An 18,945-nucleotide genomic window follows, 5' to 3' on the forward strand; every position below is an offset into this window, starting at 1 on the left:
CAGGAGACAACAGCTTCGTTTCACTTGGAGGTCGCCACTGATGATGTTACCTAGCCAGGTAATGAAACGTCTGGATATCAAACCTACAGCTCAGCGAGCAAACCTACACCCTACATTAGCAACAATTAAGCCATACATGGGCTTGATTTTAAAACAATAATTGTACCCTAGAGTTTGAAAAATTTGTGTAAGTTAGGTTATGCCTCTGAGCAATACTGCATCAAATAATAAATGGTACATCACAACGTATTTCTTCCTACAATGATATTCAGTTATCTTTAGTCCTACAAGTCTTCAAATGCGTGTATCTTAAATACTCTTCCTTATTCATAGCTAGAAATTGAGCTTACAAGACACAATCAAATAGACTCTGTCTATTCCAGGTGTTCAAAGTTGAGGCATGTTTCTTAACAAAGGTAGGTAAATATAGTTAAGATCTAATGGTGAACACACATTCTGCTATTCCTCCATTTTGTAAAACATGGAGTGTGCTGAGAGATGGCTGCATTGTTAGAAGCATCATCTTTCAGATGACACTTTAAACCATGAGCCTTTTAGATCTTTCAGATGAACTGAAACGCTCTCATGGCATGATTTAAACAGCAGGGTTCTCTCTGTGTCCCAGCCAAAATTTAACCCTCAACCAGCATCTCAGACAGATTTTGGGCAATTTATTTTACTGCTGTTGTGGAAGCTTCCTGTCCACAAACTAACTGCAACATTTCTACACTTCAATGATGTGCTCACTTCAAAAGTAAGTAATTGATCGTGAAATGCTTTTGGGAAATAGTAGAATTAGAATTGGTGCTACATAAATGCATGTCTTTCCTTTCATAATTATGCATTCCTTAAGTATTAGTTATGATTTCTAGAATACAGGTACCATTTTCTACTTATAGTACACATACTCACACACATATACAAACATATAAATACACACATAAAGTCTTAGAGAGCAATGCAAGTCATCAGTATATACAACTTGAAGCTACAGGGTCGGCACTGTAAACAAGTTACTAGTCACAGATTGCAGAAAAGTTCATCACCTCAGAAACTAGTCATTAATCATGATTTTTACTTTTTTTACCCATTACTTTCCAATTTGAGTAGTGAAGTATGACATACCTGGTAAGGGCAGGGAATATGGTATTCACGACAGCGTTCCTGAATCCATGTCGTCTCCCATACAGTACGAAATGCTTGTTCATAAAAGTAACATCCAATTACCACAAGGAGCGGCACAAGGTAGAGAACACTGAATACACCAATACGGATCATAAACTTCACCAACTTGTCCTGGTTCTCTTTTTCTAGTGGGATTTCAATCCTTACACGATTCAGAGATATTATACCTGCCAGTAGCAAAGAAACACCTACCACCACGTAGAGACAGAGAGGAGCTAAAACAAAATATCGCAGTGCATCAATGTCATACAGTCCAACAAAGCAAACACCACTGATGTTGTCTCCTTCAATTTTGTTCATGGCAAGGAGAGTGATCGTGAGAGTTCCTGGGATCCCCCAAGCACTTGCATGGAACAGCAGTGCTTTCTTCTCTATGGCTTCACTGCCCCATTTGGGAACAGCAGCCAAAAACCACGTGATAGTCAGAATCACCCACCAGACACTGCCTGCCATTGTGAAGAAGTAAAGTATCATGAATAGCATAGTACATGCCTTATTGTGGGAACCTTGTGTCACTGTAGATGCTTTATAAACTGAAGGATCATTTCTGTTGCATGCAACTGTGTCTTCTAGAAGAAACCCAATAAAAAACACCAAGGATACCATCATGTAACAGACTGCATAAAATATGATTGGCCGTTCTGGATAGCGGAATCGCTTCACATCAATAAGGAATGTGAGAAAGGTGAAGAGTGTAGCAGACAAGCAAACGATGGAGATCACGCCGATGAAGTACCTTGCAAAAGAAAGTTCTTCACGTCTGAAGTACATGTTAGGACAGGGTGGTGAACAGTCTGTGACCCCTAGGAAGGAATAGCCAAGTTCAGGATCAATTTTCAATTCCCGTGGGCACCAAAAACCATAGTCTCTCTGCACTGCCATTGGGGCGTCCTCTGTGGGATCACCACCTGAAATAGAGTCAGTCTGGCGTGGATAGGCTTCATCACAGTCTGGAAATCTGGGGAATGGAAAAAGTGAATTAGAAAATCAGTTGCTATTACTCAAGTTTTCTATATATAGGTATCTAATTTTCTTTATTTCACTGATCCTGACTTAAAACATTCTGTTCGGAGAATTATGAATAAAGTTAGCAATAACTTTGTGCTTATAAGTGCTACTGGCAACTAGAAAGAACTGAAATGGAGAATTTAAGTTGCCAAGGCAAGAAGTCTGAAAACTGCATGACACTAGATTCCAGTGTTATTACAGTATCTATATGACGACCAATTAACAGCTTTCACACCCAAAGTAGGAGTAAGAGCCACATGTTCCTTTCTGAAACTACTGCAAAACCTATCTAAAATACAACTCTAACATCAATGACTGTTGTTAAGTATTGTCTAATGGCCTATGTATAATACATAACCTATTAAAGAAAGTATAGCATGCTTGGGAGGATCAGTCCTCTACCTACAAGGTGCAAGTCAGGAATGTTGTTGAGTGTTCGCCATTTGCTTGAATGTGTACACTCCAAAAATGCTCAAGTAACTTGACACATGGGGTGGCACAATGGTCAGTGGTTACCACTGCTGCCTCATAGGGACCTGAGTTCGATTCCAGCTTATGCGACTGTCTGTGTGGAGTTTGCTCGTTTTCTCCATGTCTGCATGGCTTTCCTTCGGGTGCTCCAGTTTACTCCCACAATCCGAAGATGTGCAGGTTAGGTGGATTAGTCATGCTAAGTTGCCCATATAGTGTGCAGGCTAGGTGCACTAGCTAAGGGAAATGCAGGGTTACAGGGATTGGGCAGGGGTGTGGGTCTTGGCGGGATGCTCTTCAGAGTGTCAGTGTGGACTCAATGTACTGAATAGCCTAATTCCATACTGTGGGAATTCTATGATTCTATAATACTAGGTCAAGGGAGCCTGTTTAGTCAGCATAGCATACACCATATTAAAAGTTTATTCTCTCCACTAAAATACTGCACAATGAATGTACAATCTACAAGATTCATTACAACAGTTCAACTGAGTTCCTTTGAAAGCCTTAAATGTATTTAATGATAATGCATTCATAATTTTCTGGGCTACAGAATGCCAAAGATTAGACAAATTGGTTACTGGATTATATATTTTTTGCAAGTAAGAATCATCAAAGCTCAAAGGCAATTCAGTTTCTGTGAAGAGCTTTGTGAAGTACCAAGGATATGAAGGACAAAACCTAAATTCAAGTGATTTTATCTCTGTTTTAGAAAAATTGCAAGAAATTCACACAGGACTCCTGAATGGAAAGATTAGAACACTAACCTTTCACCAAAAGACATTGGTGATTCTTTATCAGAACAGTACTTTGAGATGACAGTAACTTTGGCATTTACTTGCAATGTTCTCAACTTGCTCAAACCCAGGGATAATTTTCTTAAATCTTTTACTAAAGTACCAAAAGTGCAGAAGGCTGGAACAGTGTCCATTTGTGCATGAAACGTGGGTTTGCTGCCAGCTCAGAGTGGTTACAAAAAACTTAAGTAAGTTTGAGCAGTTTCAAATTAGTTAATACCAGATACAGAGTGGATGCTGCAGCAGCTGGATGCTCCACAGAGCTATTTATTATCTGCAGAAATTGGCAGTCAGATCACTGGAAGAAATTCTGGTATTCTAACTGGAATGCTGTTTTGGTAAGGACTTAATGTTGGAAATTAGGGCCCCTTTTAAAACTGTATGCTTTTTGTAGCCCACAGACAGTATTTCATGTATAACATGAAAACTCATTTAACTGTTTTAGTAGTAATTAGCCTTCACCAACAAAACTATAATTTTTATCAGGTGCCACACTACTACAAGAGCAATGTTTTTGAAAATAAAGTTTTGTTCTTAGAGGAATGAAAACTGACTTTCAAATGGAAGCGGGCAAGGAAACAACGAGAATCCAGTGTCATGAGCAGTCCTCCCATAGTCACTCACCAAAAGGAATCATACATTGACTGATACAGTACAAATTAACTGCCTCTGGAAGAGGGTATATCAACAAGTGCTCAGGGGCAGCAAGGAGTCCTCCTCAGGTAGTCCTTGCATGCAGTGTTCCTCATCAGGTGACCCTCAGATGAAGATGGACCAAAAGAAGAGAAGGAAGACCCAGAGAAGAGTTCTCTAACACTCTGGCTAAAGCACCAGGATACTGCCTTCACTTTAAATGAGAGCAACGCATTCCACATCAACAACCTGTTTGTTCTCTGGTATCAGTAAACCATCCTCATTTGCCACAGTTAGATACTTTTCTTTGTCAAATTAATTAATGCATCATATCTAAATTACTTACAAATTGTCAACTGCCTATCTTCAGTAACTGTGATCACAAATACCCCAAAATCAATAAGAAAGAAAGAAGAAAAAGCTTGCACAACTCGAGAATACCCAAGAATGCTTTAAAACCAATGATTAAAGGAAACATCTGTCAAAATGCTGTGCAGTCTAAATATCATCAGAAAACAGTACATAGGCTAAGTGGCATCTCTTAATCCTTCTGCTTTATAATTGCTAATCAAAGACAATGTATGTACATTTTCACCATTACTGCAGTAGACTCTTCATCCAATGGTGGCAGCAACTTAGGTGCCTGACTTAGCATTCCTTCCAACTAGAGAACACAAGCACTATGCTGCTGGAAGGAAGGTCTCAGTATATATGCTTCCAGGCTGAAGACAATTAACATTTAAGATCAAGTGACAATTCAAATAAATAAGCTTTAACCAGCACAATAGAGAAGGGTGTTTTTTTTGTATTCAGCAGGATGAAAGAGATTCATTATAAAAACAAGACTGTTGCTAAGACAGCTTAAAAGAATGGTCTGAGCTTGATATAAGCAGAAAATGCTTTAAACGCCCACAGGTCATATAGTATCTGGAAGAGAAAGGAAGGCGAACATTTTTGGCCGAGATCTTTTATTTAGTCACAATAACATTACCGATTTCTCTGACCTGGTGGGTATCACCAGCATTTTCTGAAATGTTTGTCTTGCCACCTTGGTGGCTCAGATGGGTTAGCTTGCTTTCTTACTTTATACACTCCATCTCCTCTGGCCACATGACTCCAAACATCTCCATCAGCTTATTACACTCCAGATATGCTCGCTGACACAGTTTACGACATGGCAGTGTAATACGCCCATACTCAGTGCAAACAGGGGCATACATTGCACATAGGAACGGCTGTAGATCCCTGGAACATTCCAAGTTTACAAGAGGATGGAATGGCTGTAAGAGAAATAAGTATGGTTATGTAGTCCTGTTACAAAATAAATGTAAGCAAATTCAAGAAAATTGAAACTAAATCCATATCATATTCATTACAATATAGCTCATAAGAGCAACAATACATAACATAATTCAATTCTAAATCTTTAACTAGTCAAATATTTTACTCCAAAGATCAGTTAGGCATATTCCAAACTTTCAACAAATCATAATCGTTAAATTTAACAAACAAAACCACTGGATGATGAGCAGATGTAGCGCTTGGAAAATAATTATCCAACAAAGATAGCTGGCTGTAATAATTCTACATTATTCTTTCCCAGCCAAGTCTAATTCAGGAATTGCCATCACTTCCAGGGAAAGTGCAACATTTTGTTTAAGCTTATAAACTCTACTAGGTAAGTTTCATTTTCCCTAATACAATTCTAGAAATGAAACTTCTTTCTTTGAAAAGTATCTGGAATTGTTCAGAGGAAAGACAGAAACCAAAAAGAGATAAACTAGATGATAGTGACCAGCTCTATAAATATTAGAACGTATGAGTTACCCAGCCATGCCATGCTGCAGGAGTGGCTACATTTTGTGGATGCATTTCTAAAGAATCTGGGATTACATAAACTAGAAACACATTATTGTAGTACATACAGCCACCCAGACAAAACAGAAATACTTATGGGGAAAAAGCCACTCCAAAAACAGAAGCCTAAAATTTAAGTTCACATTCCAGTGCGGCACTGAAGGAATGACGTCTTGCTGAAGGCAGCACAAACAGCAGTGAGATGGAAAATTAGAATCTGATTTAGTGATTTGATTGATGCTTTGTCAAGAATTATTTGAACCCACCTGCCGTAACCTGGAAAGCCAGACATTTGCCCAAGTACGGGTCAGGATTACACTGAAGTAAGAATGGCAGCTGTTAAGTAAAAACAGAAGTCATAACAAAAGGCTACAGACAGGCCAGCAAAGGCAAGGAAGAATAACTTACTTTTGTAATTGTCACCATGGATGTCATTTGTAACTTTGAGAAGAAATGTTTCTGTACCATGGAGATTAGAAAGTTAAATTTTAAGACATCTTTTACAAAGATATAATTTGGGAAAGATAGACAATGGAACTTTTAAGGAATTTAGAAAGGAAAAGTTAAAAGGTGGGGTAGTAAGTTTTGATAGTTTATCCTAATACCTCACGGGGCTATGGTTCTCAAATTTTGACTGATAATACCTTTATGCACCATGAGATGATTTACTAGATTAAAGATGCTGTTCAAATCCAAATTGTTTTTGTTGTAGCTGTGAGTCTCAAAATACAAGGATCTTTAATAGCATTTGATTTAAAATCTTCATCTAATTTCCACTAAAAGCTGTAACAAAAATATGCCAATACTTAAAAGATCTAAAGGAAAGGAACCAAATAAGCCTTTTATAGTCTAATTATGTACCATATTCAGTAGCTTAGGATACTAGGAGATTAAACTTTATTTCTAAGGCTTAGATTTTAACACATCACAACGGCGACAGCTTTTTAAAAAAAATCTTCAATTTGATCCAAATAATTGTCAGTCATCAGCTAACTGGCAATGCCTCTACCAAGCACAGACCACTTGACAACCAATCAGTATTCTCTTCTCATGCAGTGTGAAATGTTATTTTCCCCATACATTGGTATTTCTTATAAATTTTACGAAGTGCAAGATGAAATGCTTCAACAAAATGCATCTTTTATACCATCATACATTGGGGAGGTTGTGAGGCAGATTTAAGAATGCAAAAAAAGGAATACAAAAACAGATTGCTGTGGAGAGAAATCGTGTTAATATTTCGAGTCCAGAGACTCTTCTTCAGCATCTTCTCCAGGACACAGACCTCAGCAATGAGTTTGACAGGGTTCCATATGGTAGACTGGCTGGTAAGGTCAAATCATGTGAGATCCAGGGGGAGCTAGCCAATTGGATCCAAATTGGCTCAAAGGTAGAAAACAGGTGGTGGTTGTACAGTATTGCTTTTTGGACTGGAGACCTGGGACCAGCAGTGTGCTACAGGAATCGGTGCTGTGTCCATTGCTTTTCATCATTTATATAAATGATTTGGATGTGAAAAAAGGCAGTATCGTTAGTAAGTTTGCAAATTACACCAAAATAGGTGGTGGAGTGGACAGTGAGGATTATCTCAGAGTATACCAGGACCTTGAACAGAAGGGCCTATCGGCTAAGGAGTGGTAGATGGAGTTTAATTTGGATAAACGTCTGTTTTCCTTACAAAATGCAAAACCTAAGAAAATTTACAGCCCAGGAACAGGCCCTTCAGCCCTCCAAGCCTGAGCCGATCCAAATGTACTGTCTAAACCTGTCGGTCAAGTCCTAAGCATCTGTATCCAGGGCAGGACTTATACAGTTAAGTCCTGGAGAGTACTGCTGAACAAAGAGACCTCGGGGTCCTGCTGCATAGTTCTTGAAAGTGGAGTTGCAGGTAGATAGTGTGCTGAAGGCAGCATTTAGCACGCTTGCCTTCATTGGTCAGAACATTTAAGCTTAGGAGTTGGGACGTCATGTTGCAGCTATCCAGGACACTGGTGAAGAATACTGTGTACAATTCTGATTTGGAGATGCCGGTGTTGGACTGGGGTGTACAAAGTTTAAAATCACAACACCAGGTTATAGTCCAACAGGTTTAATTGGAAGCACACTAGCTTTCGGAGCGTTGCTCCTTCATCAGGTGGTAGTGATGAAGAAGCGATGCTCCAAAAGCTAGTGTGCTTCCAATTAAACCTGTTGGACTATAACCTGGTATTGTTTGATTTTTAACTGTGTACAATTCTGATTGTCCTTCTATCAGAAAGATGCTGTTAAACTTGAGAGGGTGCAGAAAAGACTTACAAGGGTTGACCTTGTAGAGGTTTATAAAATGAGAGGCATGGATAAGGTAAATAGACAAGGTCTTTTTCCTAGGGTAGGTGAGTCCAAAACTAGAGGGCATGGGTTTCAGGTGAGAGGGGATATATTAAAAAAGGACCTGAGGGGCAACTTTTTCATGCAGGGATTGGTGCGTGTACGGAACGAGCTGCCAAAGAAAGTGGTAGAGGCAGGTACAGTTACAATATTTAAAAGACATCTGGATGGATATGGGCCAAATGGGCCTAGTTCAGTTTAGAATACCCGGTCAACATGGACAATTTGGACCGAAGTATCTGTTTCCATATGACTATGAACCTATGATGCAACTGACTGCATTCCACCTTACAATTTACTAAGATATAAATTAAGAGGAGTAGTAACACCCTTTACATGTCCACCCCACATCAGAATGGCCTTAGAGTACTCTGCTTCTTCCTGGAAAGCAGGCCTGAACTACTGCCATCCTCTTCTGCCTGACTGACTTTGTACTCACTTTGAAAAACTTCTCCTTTCACTCCTCTCACTTTCTTCAGATCAGAGGTAGGGCTATAGGTATCCACATGGTCCCAAGTTATGCCTGTCTCTTTGTGAGGTACATGACACATTCATGTACCCATCCGTTTTGGCTCCTTCACAACAACTCCTTCTCCAGTACATCAATGACATAATCGGTGCTGCTTCCTTTTCTCATTCAGAATTGGAAAAGTTGATTAATTTTGCTTCCGAATTTCACAGGACAAAAGACACCAGATAATTATATGTTTTGACAAACCTCAAAACTCTACATATACTAGATGAAATACAGGGAACTCTTTCAGTTTGATTTCTGAACAAGATGATGACTTAATTCTTGAACTACCAAAAAAACCTCTACAACTATGCTTATTTGTAAGAAACCCTTTTAGAAGGATTATGCAAAATATTAATCATTTTTGACAACTGCAACGTACTGAAAACCCTGTTCAAAGGATAAAATTACAATCAGCTTAATAAGTTATTGTGTCCATGACATCGTTCAACCCCATGGTATTAAATAATCACCAAACCACAGCAGCTGTGGCACAGATTGAACAAGTATGTAAACCTCAGCCTTGCAAAATGGTTTCAAGTGGTGAAACACATCCTCCTGACCCAAACACTCCACAATCAGGCTCCCTTTCTCTACAAATGCATGTCATTCCTTGTACAGTGCCCTGCACACTATGAACACTGTCACTCCTCCATTAATGCCATGGGGTACCCCACCCCCAACTACTTTAATTAAACACAGAAAGCAGCCCAGTACAGAGGTCAGGGCAGTCCTCCTGGAAGTGGGGAGGGAGCAATAGCCTTGAACAAATCATTTCAATTTCACAAGATTTTCCAGGTCTTCCAGAATCGCATTCTCTTTATCATCAAGTGAAACAGGAGACAAAGGAAACTTCGTTATGCATTCATTCATCAAGCTTACACCGTCTATTAAATTAATAATCAGAAAAAGTTACTAGTAATTTATTCCTTCCGTCCCACAGCAAATGTTTACAGATATAAAAATGGATCCCCAGTGAGAATATTCACAGCTGATTTTCGATCACTAAAGAAATTCAAGGATAAGGGGGGAGGGAGCATGGGAGAGCTGGCAGGGGTTTGATGAGAGTTGAAGTAAAGCAGCCATGATTGTATTGAATGGTAGAGCAAACTTGAAGGGTCACATGGTCCACTTGTACTCCTACTCTTATATTTTAGGTTACCATTGATATATAAGATAAAACAGGGGATGAGAAACGAGGAGGAAGTGACAGTATAAGGCACTAGAATGGAAATAAGCCCTTCAGTCCGTCAAATCCACTCCGCTTTTCAATAAGATCATAACTGATCTGATAATCTTCAACTCCATTTTCCTGTCATAGAGTCATACCTTTGCCTTCTAATCCTCAATTTACTTACTAATTAAATCTACCTTAGCCTTGGACATACTTAATGACGCAGCATCAACACCCCTCATTGCTTAAGTATTCCAAAGATTCACAATTCTCATCTCAGTTTTAAATGGGAGATGCCTTACCTTGAGATGATTTTCTCTGGTCTTAGACTCTCCCACAGGGGGAAATAATCTTTCTACATGTCAAGTCCCCTAAGAACCTTGTATATTTCAATAACGTCACGTCTCATTCTTCTAAATTCCAATGAGATCAGGTCTAACCTTGTCAACCTCTCCTTGTTAGATAGTCCCTCTATAGCAGCCTAGTGAACCTTCTCTGGGTTGTCCCCTATGCTAATATATCTTTCCCTCAATAAGGACCAAAAACTGTTCCCATTACTCTGGCTGTGAAATGACTGGTGCCTTGTATTTTAGCAAAACCTTCCTACTTTTATACTTCAATCCCTTTGAAGTAAAGGCCAATATTTTATTTGCCTTTCCTATTACCCAGTGAACTTGGATGCTAGCTTTTTGTGATTCATGAACATTCTGTTCTGCAGCTTTCTGCAGTTTTTCTCCATTTAAATCATATTCAGATCCACTATGCCCCTTGTTAAAGGGCATGACTTCATAGTTTCCCATATGTTGCCATCCTGAAAATGACCCCTTCTCCCCCCACTCTATGAGTTATCTAATCCTCAATCCATGCTAATATACTATCTCCAACACCATGTGCTCCTATCTTGTTAAGTAGCTTTATGTTTGAAGCCTTACCAAATGCCTTCTGAAAATCCAAATATATTACATTCATTAATTCCCAGATACCTACCCAGATTGTTAAGACCTCTAAGAATTCGTGTGAATTTGTCAGGCATGATTTCTTCTTCGTGAAACCATGCTGACACTGCTTTATCATATAATGCATTTTTATATCCTCTATTATACTCTTTATAATAGACTAACAGTTTCCTAATTACATGCATTCAGTTAACTGGCCTAATTATCCTTTTCTTTCTCCACCTCTTTCTAAATAAATGTGTTACATTGGTAGTTCTCAATCCTCTGGACCTTTTCCAGAATGCAAGGGTTCCTGGAAGATTACCATCCACTAGCTCTGTAGTTACTTCCTTAAATCCTAGGATGCCACCCATCATGTCTAGGAGACTTAGCAGTCCTTAGTACCCATTAGTTTCCCTGCCACTTTTTAATGTAGTGATAATTATTGCATTTATATCCTCTCTTCCTTTTTCCCCTTGAATATTTTGTAACTTTGGAATAATATTAATGTCTTCTACTGTGAAAAGAACAAATTTAAATTGATCCTGGTAATTTCACAATTGAAATAAGCACACTTGACTTTTCGTTCTACAGCTGCATACAAAACCTATATCAATACATTTGCTATGATTACAGGAGAGTTACAGTCAGCATTGTGGAATGTACTGTGTACTGAAGAAACAATATAGGGTAGCTATGATTGACGATGAAAAGGTTTTTTCGTAAAGTCACACCATTAATGATAGTTGAATCTTCGTATTGATGGTAATGAGTGCTGGACAGAATTACAGTAGAGATTTTTTTTTACTAAAGCTCACCACTTTAAACCCTTGGAGGCAGATTCCATTTCAGGCTTTGAACTGCCTAGATTAGGCTTAGCAGCAACACTTGTAGATAATCGGTTACAAAATCTTCATTTGTGTACTACTACTCCGTAGGATTCTTCTGCTTTTTCCCTTTGTTCCACTATGCAATTCAACAGGATTTCCTTCCTTATCTTCACTGCTTAGAGTAACAGAACAACTAATATTTCATTGTATAATCTTGGATTCCAAGATGATTACCACTACTTTTGAATTACATTTAATAATTCCATCCATTTATAAGTAGGCCCAAATGCGTGGCTGTGGTAAATGTTTTCACTTATTGCAAAGATTATTGAATTTCCTGGGATTGAGGGATCAATTTATTGCATGATTCTGTCCAATTTCTGAGAAAAACACGACAGATTAAAGGGTAAAAACTGAGTTTTTGTCTGTTTTATGTGTTTTTTTAAATATCTTAGTGAGATGTAATGACTATCACCATCAAAAACTGATGTTACTGTGTCTAGAAATTTGACCCTCCCATTGTACTATGTTTCTGGCAGTATACTGACAGAATATTTAAGAGACTTATGAATCCACTCAGAGGTATAGGCTCAAAGAGGGAGCAGGGGTGTTAAAAAAAGATGTATGCAAGGCAAGTGTTTTTTTAAATACAGAGAATGGTCAGTGCTGGAACACACTGCCAGGAGACTTAATAGAAGTGGATGCAATAGCAACATTTAAAAGGCATTTAGGCATACACATAAACAGGCAGGGAATGGAGGGAGACAGACACTGTGCAAGCAGATGGGATTAGGTTAGAATGGCATCATGGTCAGAATAGCTATGATGTGTTAAAGGGCCTGTTCCTGTGCTGTACTGTTTTTTTATTACAATCCAGAATTAAGAGTCTAATAATGATGATGAAACTGTTGCTAACTGTTGGAAAAACACACCTGGTTCGCCAATGTCCTTTAGGGAAGGAAACTACCATTTTTACTTGGTCTGGCCTTCACGTGACATCAGAAACTATACATTGGGCAATTAGGGTTGGAGTTTAATGCTGGCTTAGCCAGCATTACCCATTTCTCATGAATTAATGAATAAAAAACAACTTTAATGAGTACAAGCCCAACAATCTTGCGTCATATGAAAATCACTCCATACCAAGGATCAATCTAGTGAAATTTCTCTAAACCATCACCAATGCCAGCATATTTCCTAATTGATACCTTGCATAATTTAAACAAATTTCCCTACTGTTAAGACTCCATTCCCTTTGAAATAAAAGGCCAATATTCCAATGAACTCCCTTATTGCCTGCTGAACTTGAGCTAGCTTTCTGTAACTAATGCAAGAGGACACCCAAATCCCTCTATGCTGCAGCTTTTTGCAGGCTTTCTCCATTTAAATAATATTCAACTCTTCTATTCTTCCTACCAAAGTGCACAATCTCACATTTTTCCATATGATATTCCATTTGCCAAATTGTTACCACTCTCTCCACCTCTCCATTTCCCTTTGAAGACTCCTTCAGTTCTTGCCTTCCCACCTATTTTTGGCAATAACACATTTCCTTCCCTCATATAAGTCACTAATGTATAAATGAAAATAATTGTGGCCCTGTGACACTCCATTAGTTAAAGACTGCCATCCTGAGAATGAATCTCCCACCTTATCTCAACTCTGTCCTTTATTATTTGACCTATCCATTCTAATATTGGTGCCCAACACTATGGGCACTGATTAAGTAGCCTTCTAGAAATCCAAATATATTATGTCTACTACTTCCTCTTTATCCATCTTGCTTGTTACCCCCTCAAAGAATTCTAATACATTGGTCAGACTTCTGAGCATAAGAGCGCATTGTAACACAACCAAACCCTTTGCTATAACTATGAAATAACCAAAAATCAAATAAAATAATAATGGCATTCACAAAATCGAGAAAAACATGAAAGTACATAAGTGGAAACACTGTTCAGCTGAGCACTTCCAGAACTTGAGAATTCTGAAACAATGCTTGAAAAACCTGTTATCTTCTCTCAAATATTTGCACATCATCTACCTTTTCAAACTCATTTATAACTTTCCAAATAACAGTTAATTTTAAGCTTTCCATTTGTCTTCTGTATCTACTAGAGCCAGCTGTACAAACTCTTTGTATAGAGATCATGGCTATCTCTAAATATATTTTCAGGGTTCAATTCCTGTACTTGTTGAAAATTCTTAAATTTTCCCTTGTCCAGAGTAAATAATCTCTGAATCTTCAATCCCTTTTCCTAACTCAGATGTTTGAAGACTATAGTTTCTGCACAAGACAAAACTCAAATCCTTTTTTCTGTACATGGCTTCAGCTCAAAGGTACACTTCCACAACTGACTTGACCAGCTTGTACATTATACTGAAACAATATTTATATTGATGAACAACTTAAACTCCAATTCCTGAATTGGAGTTTTAAATTAGTTTACTTAAGAACAGTTATGACTGCAGAAAAGCCCGAAAACTTTGGAGCTGTTTTCTCTGAAGTAAAAGAAAGCTAAGAGGTTGACTTATTAGATATGTTTAAAGATTTCATACATTTCACACAATGAGAATGTTTCAATATAAAACAAAGTCAATAGGGAATTCAGGAAAAACTTTACCGAGCAAGTGACAAAAATGTGGAATTTGCCATTGTCCCCTTGAATGGACTGCAACTTGGGTTTTAAAACAGGTAGCTAAGGAAAGATTAGACATGTTAACTTTGATCCTCCAGAATTCCTTATACTCTTAAATCCCCATGGATTGAAGCGAGCAAACCTAACCCTGCAATTCAAAGAAGGATGGTGAGAGAAGACAGGGAACTATAGATTAGTTATTCTATAGTTGGTTGAGCAACTGTTAGAACCTATTACTAGTGCATTTGGCAAATTTTATGATTAAGGAGAGAAAACAGGGATTTAAGGAAGGCAAATTATTTGTGATAATCCCAGTCCAGACCAGACCACCAAATTTATTGTTACAATCCCAGATAGGATCTCCAAATTATGTCATGGTCCCAGATGTGACTGCTAACATTATGATCCCAGATGAGACCAGCAAATGATGTGATCATCTGGCTGCAGCGCAGTCAATTTTAGAGTAGGCAAAAAAATTGGATCCAGGGAAATTATGACGTGTACAAAGCTGCAAGATCCACAGTTTTGAACAAACAATATTTCAATATTCAGGTTAGAACACTAATATAATCTATAAAACATTTTCAAATCATTTTCTAACACCCAGGATTAATGAGTGGTATACAAGGTTACTGTAAATGGATTTTCAGAACATTTTCAATGAGGCACCACACAAGAAATTACCACACAAAATTGGTGTTCATTAGATTGGTGGTAATACATCAGCATGAATTGAGGATTGGTGGATGGACAGAAAGTAGAAATAAATATGCCTTTTCTAGGGTTGCTGTAACAAGTGAGATAATGCAAAAATTGATGCGAGACCTCAACTATTTGTAATGTACATCAATGACCTAGGAATGGCTCCGCAGAGAATATATCCAGAATTTCTGATAATGCAGTCAGATGGGGAATTAAACTGTGAACAGAACATAAAGAGTTATAAAAGCTTACATTTAAGAAATTAGCATTGGTAATGCAATATGTGGGAAAGGTGGAAGTTAACTTTGGAAGGAAAAGTAGAAAAACAGAGTAACTTTTTAGATGGTGAGAAACTGCGAAATGTGAACTTACAAAATTGTGCATCCTTGGTTCATTAATCACAATTAATCACAAAATGAACAGCAAGTTAATAAGAAAGCAAGTTATTACTGATTACAAAGTAGCATTACTACAGAACTATAGGTCTGATGCCAGGATTGAAGGGGAGATGGTTACATTGCCAGAAGGAGGTTTAAACCAGGATGTAACCCACCTGGAATTACTCCAGAGGTAAGAAACTGCTGTGATACCACAGACTTGTGAATACCTCCCCAAGAGATACTGTTAGAATGAACCAGGAAATTGATTTTTGCAATGTCTATCATAACCCACAAACAATAATCTGATTCTGACCAGATAGTTTTGATTTACTGATAATAATCTGGAGATGAATATTGGCTCAAAGAGATGTACAGCATGGAAACAGACTCTACGGTCGAACCTGTCCATGCCGACCAGATATCCCAACCCAATCTAGTCCCACCTGCCAGCACCCAGCCGATATCCCTCCAAACCCTTCCTATTCATATACCCATCCAAATGCCTCTTAACCAACCCTGGCAACATCCTTGTAAATCTTTTCTGAACCCTTTCAAGTTTCACAACATCTTTCCGATAGGAAGGAGACCAGAATTGCACGCAATATTCCAACGGTGGCCTAACCAATTTCCTGTCCAGCCGCAACATGACCTCCCAACTCCTGTACTCAATACTCTGACTACTAAACGAAAGCATACGACATGCCTTCTTCACTATTCTATCTACCTGCGACCCACTTTCAAGGAACTATGAACCTGCACTCCAAGGTCTCTTTGTTCAGCAACACTCCCTAGGACTTCACCATTCAGTGTATACGTCCTGCATTTATACCTTGCATTTATCTGAATTAAACTCCATCTGCCACTTCTCAGCCCACTGGCCCATCTGATCAAGATCCTGTTGTAATCTGAGGTAACCCTCTTCACTGTCCACTATACCTCCAATTTTGGTATCATCTGCAAACGTACTAACTGTACCTCTTATGCTCGCATCCAAATCATTTATATAAATGATGAAACGTAGAGGACCCAGCACCAATCCTTGTGGCACTCCACTGGTCATAGAGCTCCAGTCTGAAAAATTACCCTCCACCACCACCCTCTGTCTTCTACCTTTAGCCAGTTTTGTATCCAAATGGCTAGTTATCCCTCTATTCCATGAGATCTAACCTTGCTAATCTCCCATGGGGAACCTTGTCGAACGCCTTATTGAAATCCATATAGATCACATCTGCCCTCATCAATCCTCTTTGTTACTTCCTCAAAATACTCAATCAAATTTGTGAGACATGATTTCCCACGCACAAAGCCATGCTGACTATCCCTAATCAGTCCTTGTCTTTCCAAATACATGTACATCCTGTCCCATGGGATTCCCTCCAATTGCCCACCACCAACGTCAGGCTCACTGGTCTATAGTTTCCTGGCTTGTCCTTACCACCCTTCTTAAACAGTGGCACCACGTTTGCCAACCTCCAGTCTTCCGGCACCTCACCTGTGACTATCGATGGTACAACTATCTCATCAAGAGGCCTAGCAATTACGTCTCTAGCTTCCCACAGAGTTCTAGGGTACACCTGATCAGGTCCTGGAGATTTATCCACCTTTATGTCTTTCAAGACATCCAGCACTTCTTCCTCTGTAATTTGGACATTTTGCAATGTGTCACCATCTATTTCCCTACAGTCTATATCTTCCATATCCTTTTCCACAGTAAATACTGATGCAAAATAGGCTTTTAGTATCTCCCCCCATTTTCTGCAGCTCCACACAAAGGCATCCTTGCTGATCTTTGAGGGGCCCTATTCTCTCCCTAGTTACCCTTTTGTCCTTAACATATTTGTAAAAATCCTTTGGATTCTCCTTAATTCTATTTGCCAAAGCTATCTCATGTCCCCTTTTTGCCCTCCTGATTTCCCTCTTAAGTATACTCCTACTGCCTCTTAAGTATACTCTTCTTAGGATTCACTCGATCTATCCTGTCTATACCTTACATATGCTTCCTTCTTTTTCTTAACCAAACTCTCAATTTCTTTAGTCATCCAGCATTCCCTATACATACCAGCCTTCCCTTTCATCCTAACAGGAATATACTTTCTCTGGATTCTCATTATCTCATTTCTGAAGGCTTCCCATTTTCCAGCCATACCGTTACCTGTGAACATCTGCCCCCAATCAGCTTTCGAAAGTTCTTGCCTAATATCGTCAAAATTGGCCTTTCTACAATTTAGAACTTCAACTTTTAGATCTGGTCTATCCTTTTCCAACACTATTTTAAAGCTAATAGAATTATGGTTGCTGGCCCCAACGTGCTCTCCCACTGACAACTCAGTCACCTACCCTGCCTTAGTTCCCAAGAGTAGGTCACGTTTTGCACCTTCTTCAGTAGGTACATCCACACACTGAATCAGAAACTTTTCTTGTACACACATAACAAATTCCTCTCCATCTAAACACTTAACACTATGGCAGTACCAGTCTATGTTTGGAAAGTTAAAATCCCCTACCATAACCACCCTAAATTCTTATAGATAGCTGAGATCTCCTTACAAATTTGTTTCTCAATTTCCCTCTGACTATTAGGAGTCTCCCGTTTTACCTTAAAACTGCGGCTGTGAAATCCCATAAAACCAGCAGAAAGGACATTTGTGGCTTTGGTTTAAATCAGTTTTCTGAGAGAGGGCCTCTTGAGTGGAACTTAAGCCCACAGGTTTCTGATTTGAAGGTGTTTAGGGTTATCCAATGCTCCAAGACTGTACTTCTGCCCCACTGAACTCATTTCTACCTACCTCGACACTGTCCTATCCACCCTAGTCCAGGAACTCCCCACATACGTTTGAGACACCACTCACGCCCTCCACCTCCTCCAAGACTTCCGTTTCCCCGGCCCCCAATGCCTCATCTTCACCATGGATATCCAATCCCTCTATACCTCTATCTGCCATGACCAGGGCCTCCAAGCCCTCCGTTTTTTTCCTCTCCCGATGGCCCCAACAGTACCCTTCCACCGACACTCTCATTCGTTTGGCCGAACTGGTCCTCACCCTTAACAATTTCTCCTTTGAATCCTCTCACTTCCTCCAGACTAAAGGGGTAGCCATGGGCACACGTATGGGCCCCAGCTATGCCTGTCTCTTTATTGGCTACGTAGAACAGTCGAACTTCTGTAATTACACCGGCACCACTCCCCACCTCTTCCTCCGCTACATTGATGACTGCATTGGCGCCACCTCGTGCTCCCGCAAGGAGGTTGAGCAATTCATCACTTCACCAACATGTTCCACCCGGACCTTAAATTTATCTGGACCATCTCTGACACCTCCCTCCCCTTCCTGGACCTCTCCATCTCCATTAATGACGACCGACTTGACACTGACATTTTTTACAAACCCGACTCCCACAGCTACCTGGATTACACCTCTTCCCGCCCTACCTCTTGCAAAAATGCCATCCCGT

At 39.3% G+C, this 18,945-nt stretch overlaps 1 protein-coding gene across 5 annotated transcripts in view; it reads right to left on the reverse strand.

The window, feature by feature from the left end:
* The window catches only part of LOC122542503 (frizzled-3), a 106,726-nt gene that overhangs the window by 24,177 nt on the left and 63,604 nt on the right, over nucleotides 1-18,945 (reverse strand). For all 5 annotated transcript variants that reach the window (XM_043680304.1, XM_043680324.1, XM_043680313.1 and 2 more), the window contains 2 exons: nucleotides 5,178-5,374; nucleotides 1,126-2,143 (listed from right to left, as the gene is read on the reverse strand). In XM_043680304.1, the coding sequence (XP_043536239.1) occupies nucleotides 1,126-2,143; nucleotides 5,178-5,374 (1,215 nt within the window). The remainder of the gene's footprint in view (nucleotides 1-1,125; nucleotides 2,144-5,177; nucleotides 5,375-18,945) is intronic.

This window comes from Chiloscyllium plagiosum, chromosome 3 (genome assembly GCF_004010195.1).
Source record: "Chiloscyllium plagiosum isolate BGI_BamShark_2017 chromosome 3, ASM401019v2, whole genome shotgun sequence".
Lineage (NCBI taxonomy): Eukaryota > Metazoa > Chordata > Chondrichthyes > Orectolobiformes > Hemiscylliidae > Chiloscyllium > Chiloscyllium plagiosum.